This window comes from Trachurus trachurus, assembly GCF_905171665.1.
Source record: "Trachurus trachurus genome assembly, chromosome: 19".
NCBI classification, from domain to species: domain Eukaryota; kingdom Metazoa; phylum Chordata; class Actinopteri; order Carangiformes; family Carangidae; genus Trachurus; species Trachurus trachurus.
The window spans coordinates 7,734,631-7,753,796 of record NC_139913.1 but is presented as its reverse complement, the minus strand read 5'-3'; the positions used below and the strand labels follow the sequence as shown (position 1 = coordinate 7,753,796).

General features: G+C 41.3%; 1 protein-coding gene across 1 annotated transcript in view; it reads left to right on the top strand.

Annotated features, from left to right (window-relative positions):
• The window catches only part of LOC311003156 (testican-2), a gene marked incomplete at its 5' end in the record, with an annotated part of 43,227 nt that overhangs the window by 4,509 nt on the left and 19,552 nt on the right, over positions 1-19,166 (top strand). The window contains one exon of the mRNA XM_083994841.1: positions 16,500-16,545. Within this exon, the coding sequence (XP_083850967.1) occupies positions 16,500-16,545 (46 nt within the window). The remainder of the gene's footprint in view (positions 1-16,499; positions 16,546-19,166) is intronic.

Sequence of the window (19,166 nt, the reverse complement as noted above, 5' to 3'; positions counted from 1 at the left end):
CTGCTGCACTGCCAGCTACATTTTTAATGAGGGAAAATTGCTACATCTTTTCAGGTAAATGGCTCCTTCAGCTCCTTTGGTTGTTCAGATTAGCACGGAGTATAAGGCAAAGATAAGAATGACCATTAGCCTTATTGGTGCTTACAATTTAATTTGATTTAGGACAGTGATAAATGCAATAATTAGATAACAATGAGTGGTTCTTTAATTCTACCCAAGCTTCAGTCAGTGTACTTAAATCTACATCCTCAATATTCATGAAGGAATGTCTGAAGAAAAGGAAACCAAGGATAGTTCAAGTGTTTCATACGGTCGGTATTTATACGAATTATAAAATGTCAGCAACAAAAGCTTATTTCATGTTGACAAAGCTGAAGCAACAGTTAGATAATTACTCAATTAGGCATTTGAGATTAAAGGAATCATTTAAATCGTTCTTCGTTGAAATCATTTGTAATGGATTTCTGTTTTTCAGTGTCATATCTCATTGTGAAATGGATATCAGTGAATATTTGGCTGTGGGCCAGAGAAAACAAAACGTTTCTTCAGTATTTTCTGACATTTTATAAACCAAATGATTAATTAATAAACCAATCAGTACTAAAATTAATCATCAGATTAATCTACAACAAAATAGATTGTTTTCACAGCCTTGTTGTGATTTCTCATCCAAAGAAGATCAATCTTATCTATAACAGCTTTTCTTCTGAGGCTGTATGTAGCCTTAGCCGTGCTATTGCTAAAGGCACTCAAAATACCTACACTGCAAAGATGTTGATGCTTACCAGACATACCAATGTCCAAGCTCACCACATAGGTACACGCATGCCCGTACCAAATGTAATAATAATCCATGTGAGACAAAAAGTTTGCTAGTGGTGATATTAGCTTTCAGCCTAAAGTTCAGTCAGTCACAGGTGTGTTACCCTGGCTGTAAACAAAGTCCTGTTTTGATTATAAAACACCAAAAACTAGTGAAATTGTCCAAGATCTGTCTTCAGAGCTGAAGTTGACAGCTTTAAATTGTGTGTTTCCTCCAGAAATACAAAGATTTTTTGATATAACACCAAAAAAAAGAGAACACAAAATCCTCACAATCCTCAAGCTGATATCACAGCTTTTCTTGTCTGGCTTTGCAACAATTAAAAATGATCTTAACATTTCTCTGCAGTCAGTAGGAGCATATAAACACTTTATTTAACTACACATGCATAAGGAGAGGAGAAATGGTGGATGAAGTCATTGAGGTCTAATAAGCAAACTGATGGTTCATCCAAACATGAATCAGAGTTGTTTTTGTTGCTGTTAGTGAAATGATGGCGATGACCCGACCACTGATCCTCCATCAGCTCAGCTCCACTGTGAGAACCCTTTGATGAATGTCAGAGTCGGGTTCACTCAGTTTTTCTGTAGCTGAGCAGCAGGAACGTGAAGCTGTTGCATCCTAAGTGACACTGAGCTCCCTTACCTTGCTCAAAGTCACGCTGCCTGCTGTGGCTTTTTCCGCTCTTGTCATCAACCTCAGCCATTTATTAGCCTCCCACAGGATTTATGCTCCAGCGCTAACAGCCAGTGTAATTATGGATATGAAAAATTAGAAAAATTAGAGTACGAGGAGAGTATGCAATTGTAGAAAATATGAAAATGAGGCCTATTTCCAATTAAAAGTGGCAGTGCGGGGGCTGGAAATTAAGACGAGAGACACCATAACAGTTAAATGAGCTATTAGTTATCTGTATTTCCTCTGCTGAGAGAATCCAAAAGATCAGCCTATCAAATCAACTATCTGTGGAGATCTGCTCGTTGCACACTAATGAGATCAAAATGGCAGAAGTGGTGGAAAGAGACGCTTTCTCGCCTCTTGTCATTACCATGTATGTCTTTCACTGCAGGTGAATGTCGGGGAGGGATTTTGCTGCGAGTGTTTGGGCCGCTCAGATTCACAGTGGAAACAGAGAAGAAAGGGGATCCTCCTGGCTTCCCAACACAAGCGTGGGTGACTCTTAATTGAGTGGAGAGAGGCTGTTTTGTGTTCTTGCTCCTGTGGAAAAGCTGGATAGCAATTTATGCTCCGGAAAAAAAAAAAGCAGAGGAAAAACACAGAAAGAAGCTCAACAACTGCCTTGAACAGCAGGATAGCGTTTTCATAGGCAAAGCCATGTACCGCAGCCCACAGATTGTCCAAATACACAAAATCTCTTTCCTTCTTCTGCTACGGCTGAGTTCGAGGAGACTACTTATTGTGATAGGACAGTAGGCCTACATGTAGATTAATGTGTTTCATAACGGAGCCTGGCTGCACCTACTACATCAGTGTATTAACACACACCAGCAGCAATGTGAGTTGCTGAAATGTCGAGCTGAATAATTAGCTGTTCCAAGGTTCTTCTTCTGGCTCTATTGTTCATGCATTATTTATAGTGGCATCTGCCTGAGAGTTGTCTCTGTACTGGTGAAGCTCCTCTATGCCTTGCTGCAGGCAGAGTGATAAATGCTGCCACTCTGCTTGTGTGTCTGTCTTCATTCAAGGCTGGCATGATGGCACACCCATAGACTCAAACGATGATACAGCTTTTTAACTAACAAACTTTTACTATATTACCCCTATAACTATATGAATCGATGGTGGAAGCAAATAAAAGGTTGGGTTTGTATTATTAACAGGATCCCCTAACTTCTGTCAGTGTGACTCAGAATAGCACAGACTTTCTGAATAGACAAATGTAGCAAAAGACAGTTGGATATAATGAAAACAACAAAACAATGCAATAGAGTCTATAGTCATGCTAGCCACTTTAATGAGCTGTACTTAGCACAGTGGTTCTTTGAGCTAAACGCTAAATTGCCATTATATCATCAGTGATGACTGACATAAGTGAATGAGCACTATAGTACAGCTAAGTAGATAATTGAATTCCAATCAAAGCATTGGTCGAATGGGCGCCTATACCTAGTTGTCAAGACATTTCACTCAAAAGCACAAAGTTCAACCTCATGGTGGAGCTATAGGGGAAAAGTGAGGGGACCATCAGTCTTCGATGGTTTTATCAGAGACGTTCTATTGCTTGCTGGTTTCGGTTTGCACATGACCAGGACGAGGGTTGGCAAAACAGCAGAAAAGTGACCAGACTTGCATAGTTCCTCTTTAAAAGCTCAAAAAGAAATGTAAAAATGATGCAAAAATTGCAGGAAAATCTAAATAATACATCGTAGAAGGCCGACCCAAAAAGACAGCAATAAATTAGTTGAACATTGATGTCAGTAAAACATCCTGTTAATATTTGTAAAAGTGGTTGCTGTGTTTAATCCTATCGTTTGGACTGTTGAATCATGTTTTAGGCCTGGAGACATAATTAACCTCTCTTGGCATTCCTATTACGTGAGATTTAGTGTAAGTGTATTAGATGCATTTTTGGTTTCCTGGTTGGTAACAGCGAGGTTTGAAAGGCGCTGCATAGACATATTAGTCAGATATAATGTTACGTGTGGGGGAGATATAACCGACCCATCTTGTCACTTCTGGTGATATATAGATTTACTAAAATAGGCTGGGGCTCATCCCGTGGAAATGTATTATACAAACTTGTTAAATAAAATCTATTATGTGTGTCACTCCCAACATAATGAACTTGAATGATAAGAAATCCACCTGTATTTATTGACACTTGGAAATTCATCTGCCACTCAACTACAATGACGTCCCTATCCGTTAATCTGGAATGACCTTTCGTCGCTGTTATCGCTCCAGACGCAGAGGCTGAAACCTCAGTTTACTCTTCACTGGGTAAACACTTTAGAAATGGCTTCACCTGCTGAAATCCCCTCTGCAGAAAAGGTGCAGTCATGGGATTTATTATTTGAATGGAAATTATTAAACCTGGGAAGAAAAAGCCAACAAACATAGGGGTGCATATTTTAGCCAGGTGGAAATATATTGAGGCTGCAAAAAAGTGCCGTCCTGAATATATTTAGGTGCGCCTCGGGTGCGTTTGTATTTTTGATAGATGTGCGTTTGTGGCCGCCATTATTGTTATGAATTGTCTAGGACCGAGCTGCACTAAAACACATGGTCTGAACAAACACAGTCATATCACTTATGTTCAGTAACAATAGATGTAATAATACAAGGTGCACAGGTTCAACCTGGCATTGATGTATTTCTTGCTGTAGGCCACAAATCACTCACTGTTGAAACAGCGGGGCAAGTATTGTACAATTAGGCCAGGGAGTTACAATAACTACGAGGACATGCTCTTGCCTGAGGAGATTCAGCCTCTCTTACCGTCTTGTGGATGTTTGATGTAAATGTCTGACAGGACGGGCACCTGTTCGTCTTTGGCCCGACTGTCCCAGAGCTGCATACAGAGGAGCCGGGAGAGCCGAGCCTCGTGTCTCTGTGTTAGCGGTCAGAGCGGGAGGGAGGTGTCAAGGGCACGCTTGGAAAGGGACTCTGGTCCCGTCTGTGTACAAGCTGTATTTAGTATGTGTGGCATGTGGCGGATGCATTTGTTTGTGTGTGTGTATGTGTAGGAGAGAGACAGAGACTGTTAATTTGTTGAGTTGGCAGGATAATGGATACACACTCCAAAGTCATATTGAAATGACCTTAATCAAGCAAATCGCAGAGCAGGGATAGGACGAGAGCTAAAGCGCTAATAGCTTTTTTCTCAGTTGAAAGAACCCGACAGAATCTCATTTATGCGTGATGTAGTCCTTCCTAAAGCCATAACGTGACATCTCAATGTGGCTCGCTGTTTTACTGTAATATCCCGCTGCCATTGCAGGAGATTAGCATTATCAGCAGCCACAACAACCCAATTTGTTCTCATTGCCATGGCAGACGGGGGGAATTAAATGTAATCAGCCAGCTAGCATATTTAACTTAGCTACCCCTGTGAGCTGTCTCATTCAGATCCCTGCGGCATTTCAACTGGGATGGTTATCATCATTATCTTCTCTTAACCATGCTGCTGGTTTCTGAACTCATGTGTCTGACAGTTGTAAAAAAAGAGCTGTGGAGCTTCAATGAACTTGTAACTGGAGCCTAATTAATTTAAATAGCGGGTGTAGCATGTTAAAAATGTGGAAACTGCACCAAAAAAATAAGAAAAAAGAATACTCATAGCACAAACAGACAGTGGTAAAATTATATTGTAATCACAATTTCTTGGAGGTTTGCTGAACATGCATGCTGACAGTGCATCACACCATGCTCGAATGGTTGCACAGCTTTTCAGTACAAACAAAAATCTTCTTCATGCTGACTTTTTTGGTCACTGAACAGATCAGTGCGGTGACAGGAAAACGCTGGTGTTATTTTGTATTTTTCTCATTGTCAGCGAATGCCATAAAAAAACAACAGTACATCAGTCTGCCTCTCAATACTTTGTTACTTCTCCACCTTCTGCAGCGCTCAGCTCCAAACCACTGGTCTCTACTACATTAATCTTTAGAAACAGGCCACAAATATACTTACCAGTGCAGCTTTGTGAAGTGTATTTCTTCGGGACTATTTTCAGCGGTGCATTAATACACATTTAGTGCTGGGAATTACTTACTGTGGTGTTTGTCAGCCTGGTTGCAGACCTCTGAATCACAGCCCTCATCCCTGATTTGTTCAGCCATGCACATGCTGTAGCCTATATTGTAGGTCCAGTATTGTGGTCATCGATGATCATTCAAAGTAGGGAGAGAAACTGATTAACAATTGATTACTTTGTAGACTAGCAAGTCTAGTCCAGGAAAATAGCGTCAGGAAAATGGCCAGAACATGGATGGATGAGATGTAAACCACCTTTTCTTAAACCGGCATATTTCTTGGATTGTTATGACAAGTGTTCACTGAAATGAACAATGTAAATGCAGGATGGACTTTGGACTAAAGAACCAATTTCAGCCAAGCTAATTTCATGAAACTTTTTGTGAATTTCATTATTGTTTAGACAACATTAGCCTCAAAAGTGGTTCAGAGGAAAAGTTGTGACTTCAACATTCAACTTTTTCTTTTTACTTGCCAAGAGCATCAGTAAACAACGGCAATGTTAACCCTTGTCTGTATATACTTCCCATTTTGGGGTCATCCCTATGTTCCCTCAGCCCTATGTTCCCTCATTTCTAACTTTTGTCGTCACTGAAAATATGGCCCTATGTTCCCTCAGCCCTATGTTCCCTCATTTCTAACTTTTGTTGTCACTGAAAATTAGGCCCTATTCCCACAGCCCTTTGGTCCCACCATTGGTTGGGTTTAGGCAATGAAGAAAGGAGTTGGTTAAGTTTAGTAAAAAGACCAGGTAGAGGCTAGACAGGCCAGATATACAGAGTCCAGATAGGTAGAGAGAGTCCAGAGGGAACATAGGGCTGAGGGAACATAGGCACGCTCCCCATATTTTCATCTGCTGAAGTTAGCATGCTAACCAACTTAACCCGGCCCACCTTGTCATTTTCCGATACAGAGTCACTGTAGCCTACTACAGTATCTGCCATTGTAGCTGCTGCTCAGAGGGAGAATTATAACTTCTTTTGTAAACACAACAATGTCAGAGAGAGCTCTTGTCAAATGACAATCACCATCAGCTGCTCCTAGCTAGTAAACACACAGAACATGCAGACAACCCCTTTAATGATAAAATAGCACACCTCATTATGTATTCCGTGTCTTGAGATTAAGACTACAGCTAGGCTACTACTACTGGAATACTAATAACAGCCGAGTAATGAAGTCAATTTACACTACAAGCTCCAACAACAAGGCTTTAATAGCAGCACTGGGATAATACATGAAAATACACAATACATACATGATGCTTTACTTTTACAGTTCATGTTTGTTTCTCCCACATTTTCCTTTGATTAAATTACATTGTATAAAGTGAAGAAGATGTAAATGCGCTCCTTGAAATGTCTTTTTAATCCCTGAATATTTCACCATCATTCACAACTCTGTGATAACTACTTTATGAAGATAGCTTGTATTTTAAGTAGCGAAACATGCAAGGCTTGTTTTATTCTCCAGGGACACAAAGTCAGTTTGTTAGAGTCTATTGGAGTGGAATTTATTTTCTAAGCCTCCACCACATTCGGTATTGATTTAAGTTTCCTGAGTTAGATAAATATGCCAACAACAAACAAGATTTAAGCTTATTCGCCTATTTATGTATGGTGATAAGTTTTTGTGCTTGCAGATCAATATTGATGAGTCTAGCTACTATAGTGAAAGTTAGAAACGAAAATTGGCATCAGGTATTTTTTTATTTTTTTGTCTCTGTGGAGCCAAATTGTTCAGCTTGTCTTATTATGGGTTTTTTTCTACTAATATTGTATGCAGAAGCAGCATGGCTCAGCACAATAAAGGAGGCCTGTATAAGCTGCAAGCTCCCTGGGGCATCTCTGTGGAGCTCAACCTGAAGGCTGGCCTCTTCTCTTTCTGCTTCTTTGTTTTGCAAATGGGGGGGGTGGCAGCGGCGGCAGCGGCGGTGGTGGGGGGCGTAACATGCTGCAGAGACTCAAACGTTCCAGGGTTCTGCTTGGCTCAGCAGCGGGGTCCAACAGAATCCATTTTTCTGCATCCGCTCCGTCCTCCTCCTTCTCCTCCTCCTCTCCAATTACTGCATCTCTCAGAGCATGCGATGCCTCGACTCAACTATGGAGTCTGCTACAGGAAAGTGAGCCTGGTTACTGTTTCATGTGCCGCTTCATCAGGGATTTGGAGACCACAGCTAAAGGGCTCCTGAGAATGAGAAAAGGTTCATTTCTGTGATGCAACTTCTTGAAATGTAGTCTAATTAGCCGGTGGCAGCGGCTCCAAAAAAAGCCTCTCATCAGAAGGTCTTAATGTTTTAAGACTCTTGTCTCAGGTTAAAAAGAGCCTCTTTTATTTCGACTTCACATTAACCTGCCTTGTGACTTGATTCATAAATGTTGGTTTGTTAAATCATCTGCATAGGCAAGACCCACGCCTTCCCCATTCAGCCTGATTGTTTTTGCATTTCAGTGCGATGCGAATGTCTCAGATGGATGAACGCTTGACAGTTGGCTACTTCGTGGCTCAGGAAAAGAGAGACGTGCCCTTCAGTGTGCAGAGATGGCTGCAGATTGTGCTCGGTACTGTACTGCATTGCAGGCAGGCGTCTTACCTTGTGAAACAACATGCGTCCTTTGCCTGCAGGCCCCCGAGCAATCCAGCTCAGATGATCAATTTGATCCAGCTCTGTGTTGCTGGGCTGCGACTTAATCCCATAATACTCTAGTGTTTTGTTGCAATCGAAACACCCCCATTTTTCTCTGTGGGTTTTTTAAAAAATTGTATCTTTGGAGTGTGATGAGAATTCTTATGCTTTCATATATACACCATGTAATCACACTTAAACAGTCTGTAACACAACCACAGATCATGTTAATGTCTGTCAGAGTGAAGATGGTGCAGAAATATTGGACCTGTCACGCTCCAGTGAGAGTAAACGGAGGAATTGTTTGCATGGGCGCTGTATGAGTTGGATTGTAGAGATGTGAAAATATATCTTTAATTACTTCTGTGTGATTTCTGCCTCATCTGCAAAGTGAAAGTGCAGTGTTTAGCCGCTGTATTAAGCCGGCGAACCCCCGGCCGAAAGACACACAGTGTCATTTTGGAACACTAATGCATTTCTAAGTGGTTCAATCTGTGGTGGGTCTGCGCCATTAGTGTCTCTCCCATTTCTCCTTCGTTTTCAAAGGCGGCGGGGTACAAACAGAGTAAGACATTACCTCCACCACTCAGGCCCCAGCATGCTGAATCGGGGCGCCATAATGACCCGGCAAAGGCAAGATGGACTCCCGCTGCTCCCTGGTAACTACAGAGAGACGGAGGGTGGAATGTAGATTCACGACAACCTCTGCCTGTGTGCCCTTTTGCGGCAATTTAAAGCAAGGGAGACGTAGCTAATTCGGCCACATTAATCAGGCGAAACACATCGCAGTGCAAATGGCGACCGTGGGGAGCGATGATCTGACAGTGTCCTGCCAGTCTGAGGGGCAGATACACCTCGGTGATCTGATAGGATGACACGGCCACGGCCCAGAGCAGAGCAATCAGCTGAGGAAAGCCTCTCGCAGGTCTCCATTCATTACAGACATGACCCGGATCACCAGTCCATCCATCAGCCTGGGTTTATCCAGTCACCGCCAGAGTAAATGACTTCACGAAGCTGGCTGGCTATAACAACTGGAGGAAATGCTGCAAGATGACCAGCTCATCATTTAACCTCTAACTTGTATCATTGCTGCTTAAGTCATATCTTTACTGCAAATATCATCTTCAGAATATCAATAAGGGCTATTGCGGAGGATGGAGCACACAGTTATTGCCTTGACAGAGAGGGATTTCACTTGGGAACCAGAGCTTCTGAACTTGAGCTCTTGAAATGTGTCTGAGTCCAAGAGTGTGGGTTTTTGAAGCTATTTTCAACACTTCCCAAAAAAAAGAAGAAGACCATAAAAGATAAACATGTCAACGGGTAGCCAGTTTTTTTTTTTTTTTTAAGAACACATCACGTCTGACTTTGTTAAATCACTAGTTTGTGCCAGTTTAAATTGATTGCCTTGCTGAAAAAGCTGAATGCAATCAAATTTTGCAGGCTCACTTGAAGCTGGTTTGTACACTTGTCACATAGCCTACATGTGGTTGCATGCAACAGATTTGTCCAAGAATTGAAAATGCTTCTGTCAAACAGGCCACGAAGGTTTGACAGCCTGTTTGTGGATTGCTTGTAACAGATGTGCTATGAAAAGAGTCTGGTACGGCCTGGCTGAAATCTGTCATGTAGGAGGAGTAGTGAAAATCAATGCTCTGTCTTGATGGATTCATCTTGGACCCAGTAATTCAGGGGATAGAAATGAGCTTCTACACCTCCGAACTGAGGAGATTCAACATACAAATAATGATAAAATCGTTATAAATGGACAAATTGTTATAAATGGACAAATTGTTATAAATGCCACTATTGGATCTCGAAGCCTCAGCGATAAACAAATCGCAGTACTTGTTTATCCAGTGACCTAAATTTCCACCAGATTTCACTAAGATCTGTCGACATATTGGGAAAAACTCTCTTCTTTGATGTTGCCTTTGCACTGATTAAACAAATATTTAACATGTTAATCAGAAGTTAAGGGAGGTTAAAGAAGCTCTTTGTCAGTTTTGTAGCTATCGTTAGATCCTAACAGCTCTTGCCAAAACTTTTTACTCAGCAATTGTTTGTTTTTTTCAACCAAAGTTAGGAAGCACCATTGTTATCTCTCATCTCTATCACATCTCTTGAAGTTAGCATTTTAGCCAGCTAGCTCCAGCTTCATTAAATTTTCCAATAGTGAAGCCTTCAGTCTGTCAGTCAGTCTGGAGATGTTCTCCTTGGAGGATGTATCATAATGTCTTGTCTTGTAAATGTAAAGATGACTGAAGCACTTGTCATGTGACAATCACCAAAGCCTGCTCCCAGCAAAAGACCATACTGTAGTTAGCAGTGAGGAAATGTACAAATATTCCCTTTAACTTGACTTTATCAGGTGTTAATCCATAGCCTACACATACACACCACCTCCTTCAAAACTCACTAATTTATATCTCTTTTATTTAATCTGTACAAAGCCGAACAATTTGTCTTTTGAACAGGGTCAGTCAGGCTAGATATGTTTCCCTTATTTCCAGTCTTTGTGCTAAGCTAAGCTACAGCCATGAGAATGGTATTGAGCTTTTCTTCTAAAAAGCATACGTACATACATCCCAAAATGTCTCTCTGTTCCTTTAAGACAGAAAAACCTCATAATTGGAACAGGCTGTACAGTACAGTGTTTTCAGATAGAAATCAGTCACCAACAAAATACGATCTTTCTGACTTAGATAAGGAAATATGATGTTCTGTGGTCAGAGAGGAGCTTATCTGTCTTCCAACCGCAGATGAGATAATAGATAACCTATATAATAAAATATGTGTGTGAGTGTGTGTGTGTGTGTGTGTTACGGAGGTGTTGTGGTCTGGAACATAATTTCCTATGTTTCCAGTGCTTTTCTCACAGCACCCAAGGGTCGAGGATATACTGTATGTATATAGGCCTACATCTGTATATGTGTGTGTGTGTGTGTGTGTAAGTTTAGGATGGGCTGTATGTGTGCAAGCGTCCTTTTAGCACCCAGACTGTACCGACCCTGTCACATTACAGGGACAGATGAGCTGCAGTGATGGAGGGAGAAGGGCTGCGTGCACGTGATGGATCATTGCAGCAGGGCGAGGAGATGCAGATTTTCACCGTGACATTTCTTTTACTCGGGGAGCATTTCTCCACCGAGCTGAAGTGAGGTCGTGCTCCGGCAGCTCTCAGTTTGAACACTCTCAGCCTGTGAGTTTCTTCCCCTCAACATTACAGCTTGAGGTTTTTATTTCCAGTCTCTCCTCCATGGAGAGATGGATACTCCCTTCATTTCTAGACTACCACTTAGTTTGTATTCCACGTCGGAGGTGCCAAGGATGCAAAGCGTCGCTTGTGAATTGCTCTTGACCTCTAACACTTAAGCTGCGGATAAACACGTGTAAACAGTACAGATGGCTCAACAGTACTTTTTCAGAAACAAATTACACAACACTGAGTGTCTGCTAATACTGATACTAATCCAGTGTTCATTTTTTTCTTCTTCCCCTGCTTAGCGCTTCATTAGCTGCCATCCCCAGTACAAATGTGATGCATTTATTTTAAGAAATCACATAAATTAATCTTGAAATGACTCACACATATAGGTGTTCAAGCTCTAAACATATTTTCTCAAGCTGTTTGGGCAGATATGAGAGCACCAACTCAGAGGAGAAATGTTGGTTTGGCAGTGAGAGTAACAAGGTTTTGTATTAAGACGTTTTCAGATGTGGATAGCGGCTGGTCATCCATCAAAATAAACCGCATGATTTTCCCGGCCTGTTAGCTTTGCTTTGTTGCTGTCTGCAGGGAGTTTCTGACACTTCCACAGACACCTCCCGACAACGTGTTCCAGCAAAACTTTTCTTGTTGACACATTTATTTCTTATTTTCCCTAACCACAGTCTCTCTCTCTGTCTCGGTTATAATGTAGAAGTCAGATATAGATGTCGTTGCAGGCTCAAATTAAAATGTTATCACAAGGCAAAATCTGCGGTTTTGCAGCACTGTTCTGTTGATGTTCTTGTCTAAACTTGATCTCTCTAATGTTTTATTTTATCGGATTTCTTTCTTCTATTTTTTTTTATCCAATCCAGGTTTTTTTCTTTACCGCTGCAGTATCAGTGGTGGACGGCTCCTCTCTTTTCGCTGCAGAACAGAGAGATATAGAAGATCCGGTCTACTGCCATCAGGCTTTTGAATAAGCACCTTGTAACCTTGTGTTTAAAGGTGCTACAAATAAAATAAAAAGAAATTAAAAAATGAAAGAAATCTTCTGCAAATGGTAGATGAACTACCAAGCAAATTAATTTCCCTTTGGGGATTAATAAAGTAATAAAGTAATTTGTATCTTAGCACTTCAGCATTACTGGCTTATTCACATACAAACAGTATACCAATGTCCTGACTAAAAAACAGTTTATGAATCCAAAGTTCACTTCACCCTCGTGGCTGTCACGCTGAGCTGTGATGCACGTGAGCATTTTGTTGTCACTTCGGTGTGCACATGGGTGACATTGTGGTTTTTTGACCTGTTTGGAGTGGGGGGTAGGGGGGGTGAACGGAGGTATTTATGTCAGCGAGCAGACAGGGTTCGGTCGAGGTGAGATAGACGTTAACTCAGAGGAGCGCAGTCAGGCTCGTGGCCAAACGCTGTCAGCCTAATACCAGCGAGCGGCCCGGGAGGAGCGGTCGCAGCATCTGGATAGTCAAGCTCCATTAGCCTCCTGGCTCTGTTTTACACCGGCTGCATTACAGCCTTGTTGACAAATGGCAGAAGAGGTGGTGTGTGTGATATGAATCACCTAACTCAGGGGACCTCCACCATGAATATCATACCCCCTCGCTCCCTGATCTTTCCCACCTATCCCTCCCTCCCTCCCTCCCTTGTCTGGGCCTCGCTGCTGTGAACTGTAGCAGCAGCCTTGCTGGGATTCAGTGAGACAGCACTAGTTCTCAACCTTGGTGAAGGACTAAATGGAGCCCCAGCTTGGTGTCCTTGCTGTCACACTGCTGCTGGGAGAAGATAAGCACTCCAGGCTTTAGGACACGCTGTAGGGCCGCCTTGGGTCCCTGCAGCTCTGTGAGCCAAGGAGCTGCAGAAGCACCGCGAATAACGAATTTGCGGATCGTTACATCTGAGGCATGTAATGGCTGCAACCTTTAGTGCGCTGGCAGTGTTTACATTTCATAGGATATATTTCAAATGTCTTCCTCCTCTTCTTTATTGCAGACATCCAGTTGATTCTTGGGATTTTTTTTTAATTTTTTAGATAAAAAACAGTGATATTGCCTCACACGTATGAAGCATCTGGACGTTTTATTGCTACAGAGAAAATATTTACCTCCAAGAAACAGTCTCTGAGGTGAAATCTAGAGTCCTGCCTCGGCCTGGTGATGAATTCCGACTTTAGCCTTTTAATGCCAAGCTCTGGCATTTTTGGCTTGTCCTTGTGTGGCCTGTAAATTGCTCATAGTGATATATTAAGATGCTGTCACCGGACTGTTAAGTAGACAGGTATGACTGTGTGTGTATATGTGTGTGTGTAAGAGAATTAGGTTTATTTACTGGGTTGAGTTGGTGAAATAAACCATGCAGGGCTATATTTCTCTCAAACACACCGGAGCATTGAATGATGGCACACACGGGGAGAGGCTGTGTGGTGGGTATTGATGTGTAATGCCCTTGGACCGAAGCCAAGACGGTGAAATGGAATGAAAGGAAAGTAGTCACTCTCCTGTTAACTCAAGGTTGTACTTTACAGGAGCTATATCTGTCTGTGTTGTCAGTGCTACGCTTAGTAAATGCGCTCTCTGTGTCTGCTGCTGCAACTATAAAAAAAACGTCTAAATCACATCTGCCTGTTGACTTTGAAGATTCCCACCAATTTGCCTGTATTTTTCCGAGGCCGATGTGGTATGTCATGGCTCATCTGCAACTTGTGAGCTACTGTAGTGTGGGAACCATGGCGTTTGGCACTCGCTTGTAAATACAGCCGGAGAATATGGGCCCTTAGTGATCGGGACCCCTGCCAGCTCATAGAAAATGGCAGCTGATCATCCTCGGTTAATAAGCGCCCATAATCCTCTGTGACTGTCTTATGTTGTCCCCCGAGAGGAGCGAGACTGAGGCATGTATTTGCAATCAGCGTGCATTAAGGGCTGACAGTTTAACTGCTGCCATAACTGCAATAAACCAACCCACTGTTTGCATGCTGAATGGAAGCAAAATGAAAACTGTGAAGTGTTTTTTTTTGTTGGTTTTTTTTTCATCTCTAACAATGGCTCTCCCTGTTTTTCTCCCCCCACTGCTGCTTGTCATTGCCACAGGAAGTCGAGGTTAGTGTCGCTTTTTTTTTTTTTGGTTGTTGTTGTTGTGTACAAAGCACTGTCTGTTTTTACTTTGACGTCCCTGTCACGCTGTAGGTGTCACCTGCCACATGAGTAAGAGCTCATCTTGTTGAAAAAAAACACAATGCAATACAACAACGTAAGGACAAAAAAGAATTAGAAACAGTAATGTGAAACAACAGAACATGTGGTGTAGCTGATCAATGTGTTGCAAGTGTATTCTTTATTTTAGACACGCAACTATCAGTTCATTGTGGAAAAACAAGTGTAAACACAAAAAGTATGATTTCAACTCCTCACCCCTGTGCACAGTATTTAAGATGCCTTCGGCTATACTTGTTCGGCTTAACTTTGAGAGCTCAGTCTTCCTGTCCCCTGAGCAGAATAAGACCAAGCTAAACTGAACAGACCTGATCCTCGGGGTCCTCTCTGGGCCTTGTGCCGAGTAGTAACCGCTTTATAGTTGATCCTCTCGGTCCTGACACAGAGAGAAATGGGTCAGAATGGATACAGCAGAGGGAGGCTGCATTTTTATTATCGTTCCAGCGCAGTGCCGCCGGGGACACAATCTAAAAAAACCAGAGTTAGTTTGCAAATATTCCCCCTTGCAAGAGCGTGGGAGCGGAGATGGTCCAAATTCTTTTATGAGATACATTTAAGCTTTCAGGGCCGTGCTGTGGTTGATTACCTGATGTTAGAAGATGCATTACAGCAACCACAACAGGAATGAAAAGGAATATAATACCTGTGGCATTAATGTCAAAAGTAAAGCTTCAAAGTGTTAACTGATGAAATGACGAATAAATGTCAAGAAGCTGACAGGTTAATTTTAGCTGTGGAAACAGCAATGGACAAAATCAAAAGTCGAGCTCCTCTTACTTGTTGTTCTGGTGCTTTTGACTTTATGACATCTGCTCTCATCACCAAATTGAGTTTCCTCAGGTGTCACAGAGTCGCAGATGTTAAAACTCTAAGGTTAAAAGCTCCAGAATGAGCAACTAAGTTAACTTGAGTTTATTTTGTGAACAACATATAACTGTTCTAGCTCCATATGATTCAACTGAATAATTCAACATGTTGCAATGCAGCTGTTTCAGTGCCAAGAAGTAGAAGACTGATACCACTTTTAATGTCTGCATGCTGAATGTGTAGCTGGAGCATTTGGTTAGCTTAGCTAAGCATAAATAGTGGGAATTGGGAAACAGCTAGCCTATAAAGTAGCAATACCTGCCTCATATCTATAAATATCTACAATTTGTATCTCGTCTAATAATCCCAGCATAAAAAAAACAAATGAACGCCTCCTCAATGTCTTTCTGCCTTATCTCATTTATACAGGCTTTGTTGGGGAAATCTTAACCAAAATCTTAACCGAAATCAAACAAAGAAGTAAAATTACGTATTGGTTTAGTGAAGTGAATTCAACTATATCTGTATGTGTATTGTCCTGAATAAAGTCCTATACATCCACCACGTATAGTCTTAAAAGATATCACAAAGATAGAAAGTACAAATGAATGTCATCAGCAAAAGAGTGAAATTTTATAGGGAAGTTTATCATTTGATTCGATAATTAGTGGCTGTTCAATCCCCTGTTTACAATTTTATTTTTTAAATGATTATTATCCAGCTTGCACTGAACTGTAATAATATATAAGTCAATCAAATGTTCAACATACATTTTATATTGAGTGAAATTGTCACATAAATTAATAGAATTAATTGGATTAATTGTTTTGTGTGTTATCATAATTCACTTTTAGCCCAGTTGCTACGTGTTAACTGCATTTAATGTTATTCATGATACGTTTTAAAGATTCTGTATTATTTCACGTCTGTAATTTTCCTTTCGTCTAATTATTTAAGCTCTTCTGAATCATTCTCATAATGACTGAAAAATCATTTAGCATTAGAGAGAAAGCATGCCTTCTCTACTGTAGCAGCTAACATGAAATATTAAGTGAATTAATGCAAATATATTTCCTTTACAGGATGACTACATCAAAAACGTGGAGGAGAACACGGGTTCAGATGAAAGTAAGTCAGAGAGAAATATTTTATCTGATCAGATTTTCTCGCAGACATATATTTGATGGTGGGTGTGCGGTCTCATTTGATGTTTGGTTGTGTTTTCTTGCATATGCAAAGCTGGTTTTGACAGTATTGACTTGTGCAATAAATGCTAGACCCTGTCTGCCTCTATACATCAGCTCCAGGCAAATAGATAGCATAGGTGCATGTTGTTGGGGTGTGGATTCCTTTAATTGCAGCAGTTGTCTCCGGTCATCCAGCCTGCTGTCGTGAGCACAGGTCTGAGGTGTCAGCGCGTATGGAGGGTGAGAAGGCAGTTGTGATTCAGGAAAGGGGAGGCTGTGCCCTCAGTCAGATCCATTAGTTTGAAAAGCCTGCTATAATTGCCTTTGTTGCTGAGGGCTCAAGTCAGAACTCCCACCAGGCTCCATTTACCTCCATAGGGTCTGTTCCTAGTCAACAAGACGGAAAAAAGAAAGAAAGAAAATCAGCTGTGGAGGAGCAGTGACTGACTGTGTGACTAACATTGAACAGTTCTGTTTCATCTCAGTCAAGTGGTCTGTCTGTATTCAACGGATATGAAAAACGATACGAGAGAGCACTTAGAGGGATCATCATACATCTGTAAATGTTTCATCATCTTTGAAATTTTTCATGTTAAATAATCAGATTACCCAAGTCATAAAAAAGCAATTGAGTTACATTGAGTCACGCATTTGAAAAATCCAACATCAATGTGTCTATGGTGCACTTGTAATATTTGGTTCCCAATGAATGTTTCACCAAACATGCTGCAGTGCAAACGGGCCGCGATTGAAGTTTAAAGCAACTCTAATCAATATTTTTATGTTCACACTGGATCACAAGACTACTTTTGTTTGAAGGGGGGGTTGCCTGACATGATGAAACCACAGAGAGTTATTATGATCCAGCTCTACAGAGCATTTAAAAGTCCTGCAGGTGATTGTTTTGGTTGTCTATTCCCCACGCATGACCAGTGTTGGTTCACTCTCACTGCTCTCTGTGGCTTTGCTTTAGCTTCAACAGGCAGAGCCACACTGTATAATGTAGCTAAAAATAGAGTGCATATATTCAGAAACACTCCTAATTAACGTCACATCTCTAATAGCTGATGATAAGTCAGTGTCGGCTTATAAATGGTGTATATTCACTCCTCAAACAGTATGTTTAAAGAGTTGTAATTAACACTTTCAATAGCATCAGGTGTTAAAAACATTTATTTGCATCTGGATGGTGAGGAGAAAAACGCAGCCACTGTTAATACAACTATGAATAAATACCAGTATTAAGTAGTATAAATAGGCCAAGTAACAGTTGTGAAGAAAAAAATGAATTTGTGATATGATATGGTTGAATTCCAGCTGCAGGCTTTTGTAGGATAATAAACCGATGGTCCATGAAGATACAGAGTTGTGAAATCTGTGAAGTATTTTACTGCAGAGCCATAGTTGATAAATCATAAATGCAGTTTCTATTAAAATGAAAACATCCACTGTATCCGTCCCTTATCAATTATTTCAGGTAAATAGAAAAATCAGACGGTGAAAAACTAAAAGCAGGTTGTGCGGCATCAGTTTGGCCTGCAGGCTTGTTATGTTGCTATGACTCACTCATGTTGGCAGATATTAAGATAACTCCGTGGTGCATCAGGTTGAGCTGCAGTTCAGCTTAAACCGGTCGTTTACTGTGCTCTTCATACGTGTTGCAGCCAATTCAACTAAGCTTCAGGGGCAACCAGTGTGTGTTGGTGCTGCAGGGTGAGTCTGGGAGGTCAGGACCGCAGCTACATCGCCTCACTTTAAAGTCATCAAAGACTTTGCCTCAGAGGAGGAAGATGTGAGAGGAAGCAGCTCCAGATGTTATCCCACTCATCTGCTTTTTTTTCTTTTTTCTTTTTTACAACAGGGGGAATAACTAATGTAATCTGAAGAAAACGCCTCATTTGCTGTGGTGTGGGCGATGTTCATTTGAATACCATTGATTTCATCCCCATCACGGCTCCCACTGGGACTAATTCCGCAGACCTAATTGATCAAGGTCCTCTTAATTGCAAATTCAACAAGACAAGCGGAGGCAGCGGGCAAGGTGTACCTGCAAGCTGCAGACAGAACAAAAGAGGTAACGGGAGAGTTCAGAGAGAGACACCTCCGCAGAGTCTGCTCTCTGTTTCAAAACAATACAGAGACCATGCACTGCACTGACTCAACAGAGGAGCTGTCATGTGTGACCTTGACATCCTTTATTTGTGCTGATGAATTACACTTCTTTTGTGTTTCGAGAATTTTTTACTAATTAGATTATAATCACCCTGAATCTGATTATGCGTCTACTTGTACAATAACTTCAGGAAACCATTCAGACGTGCTGTTTCAGGATTAGAGGTGAACACGTGTGTTGTATCCTCTCTAATTGCAAGTACCGGTAAATACTTTAATATCTCCATTGGAGTTGAATAAAAGCTGCGGGCTGCTTTAACTCGCCGGCCACCAATTAAGTCGAAGGCTATAAAAGAGTCTTCTTAGATGACAGTAATGACAGTAATTGCAAATCCAGTTGAAACTAATTTACTTAAAGCTGTCAGATGGGTCCATCTCTCCCGTGCTTTT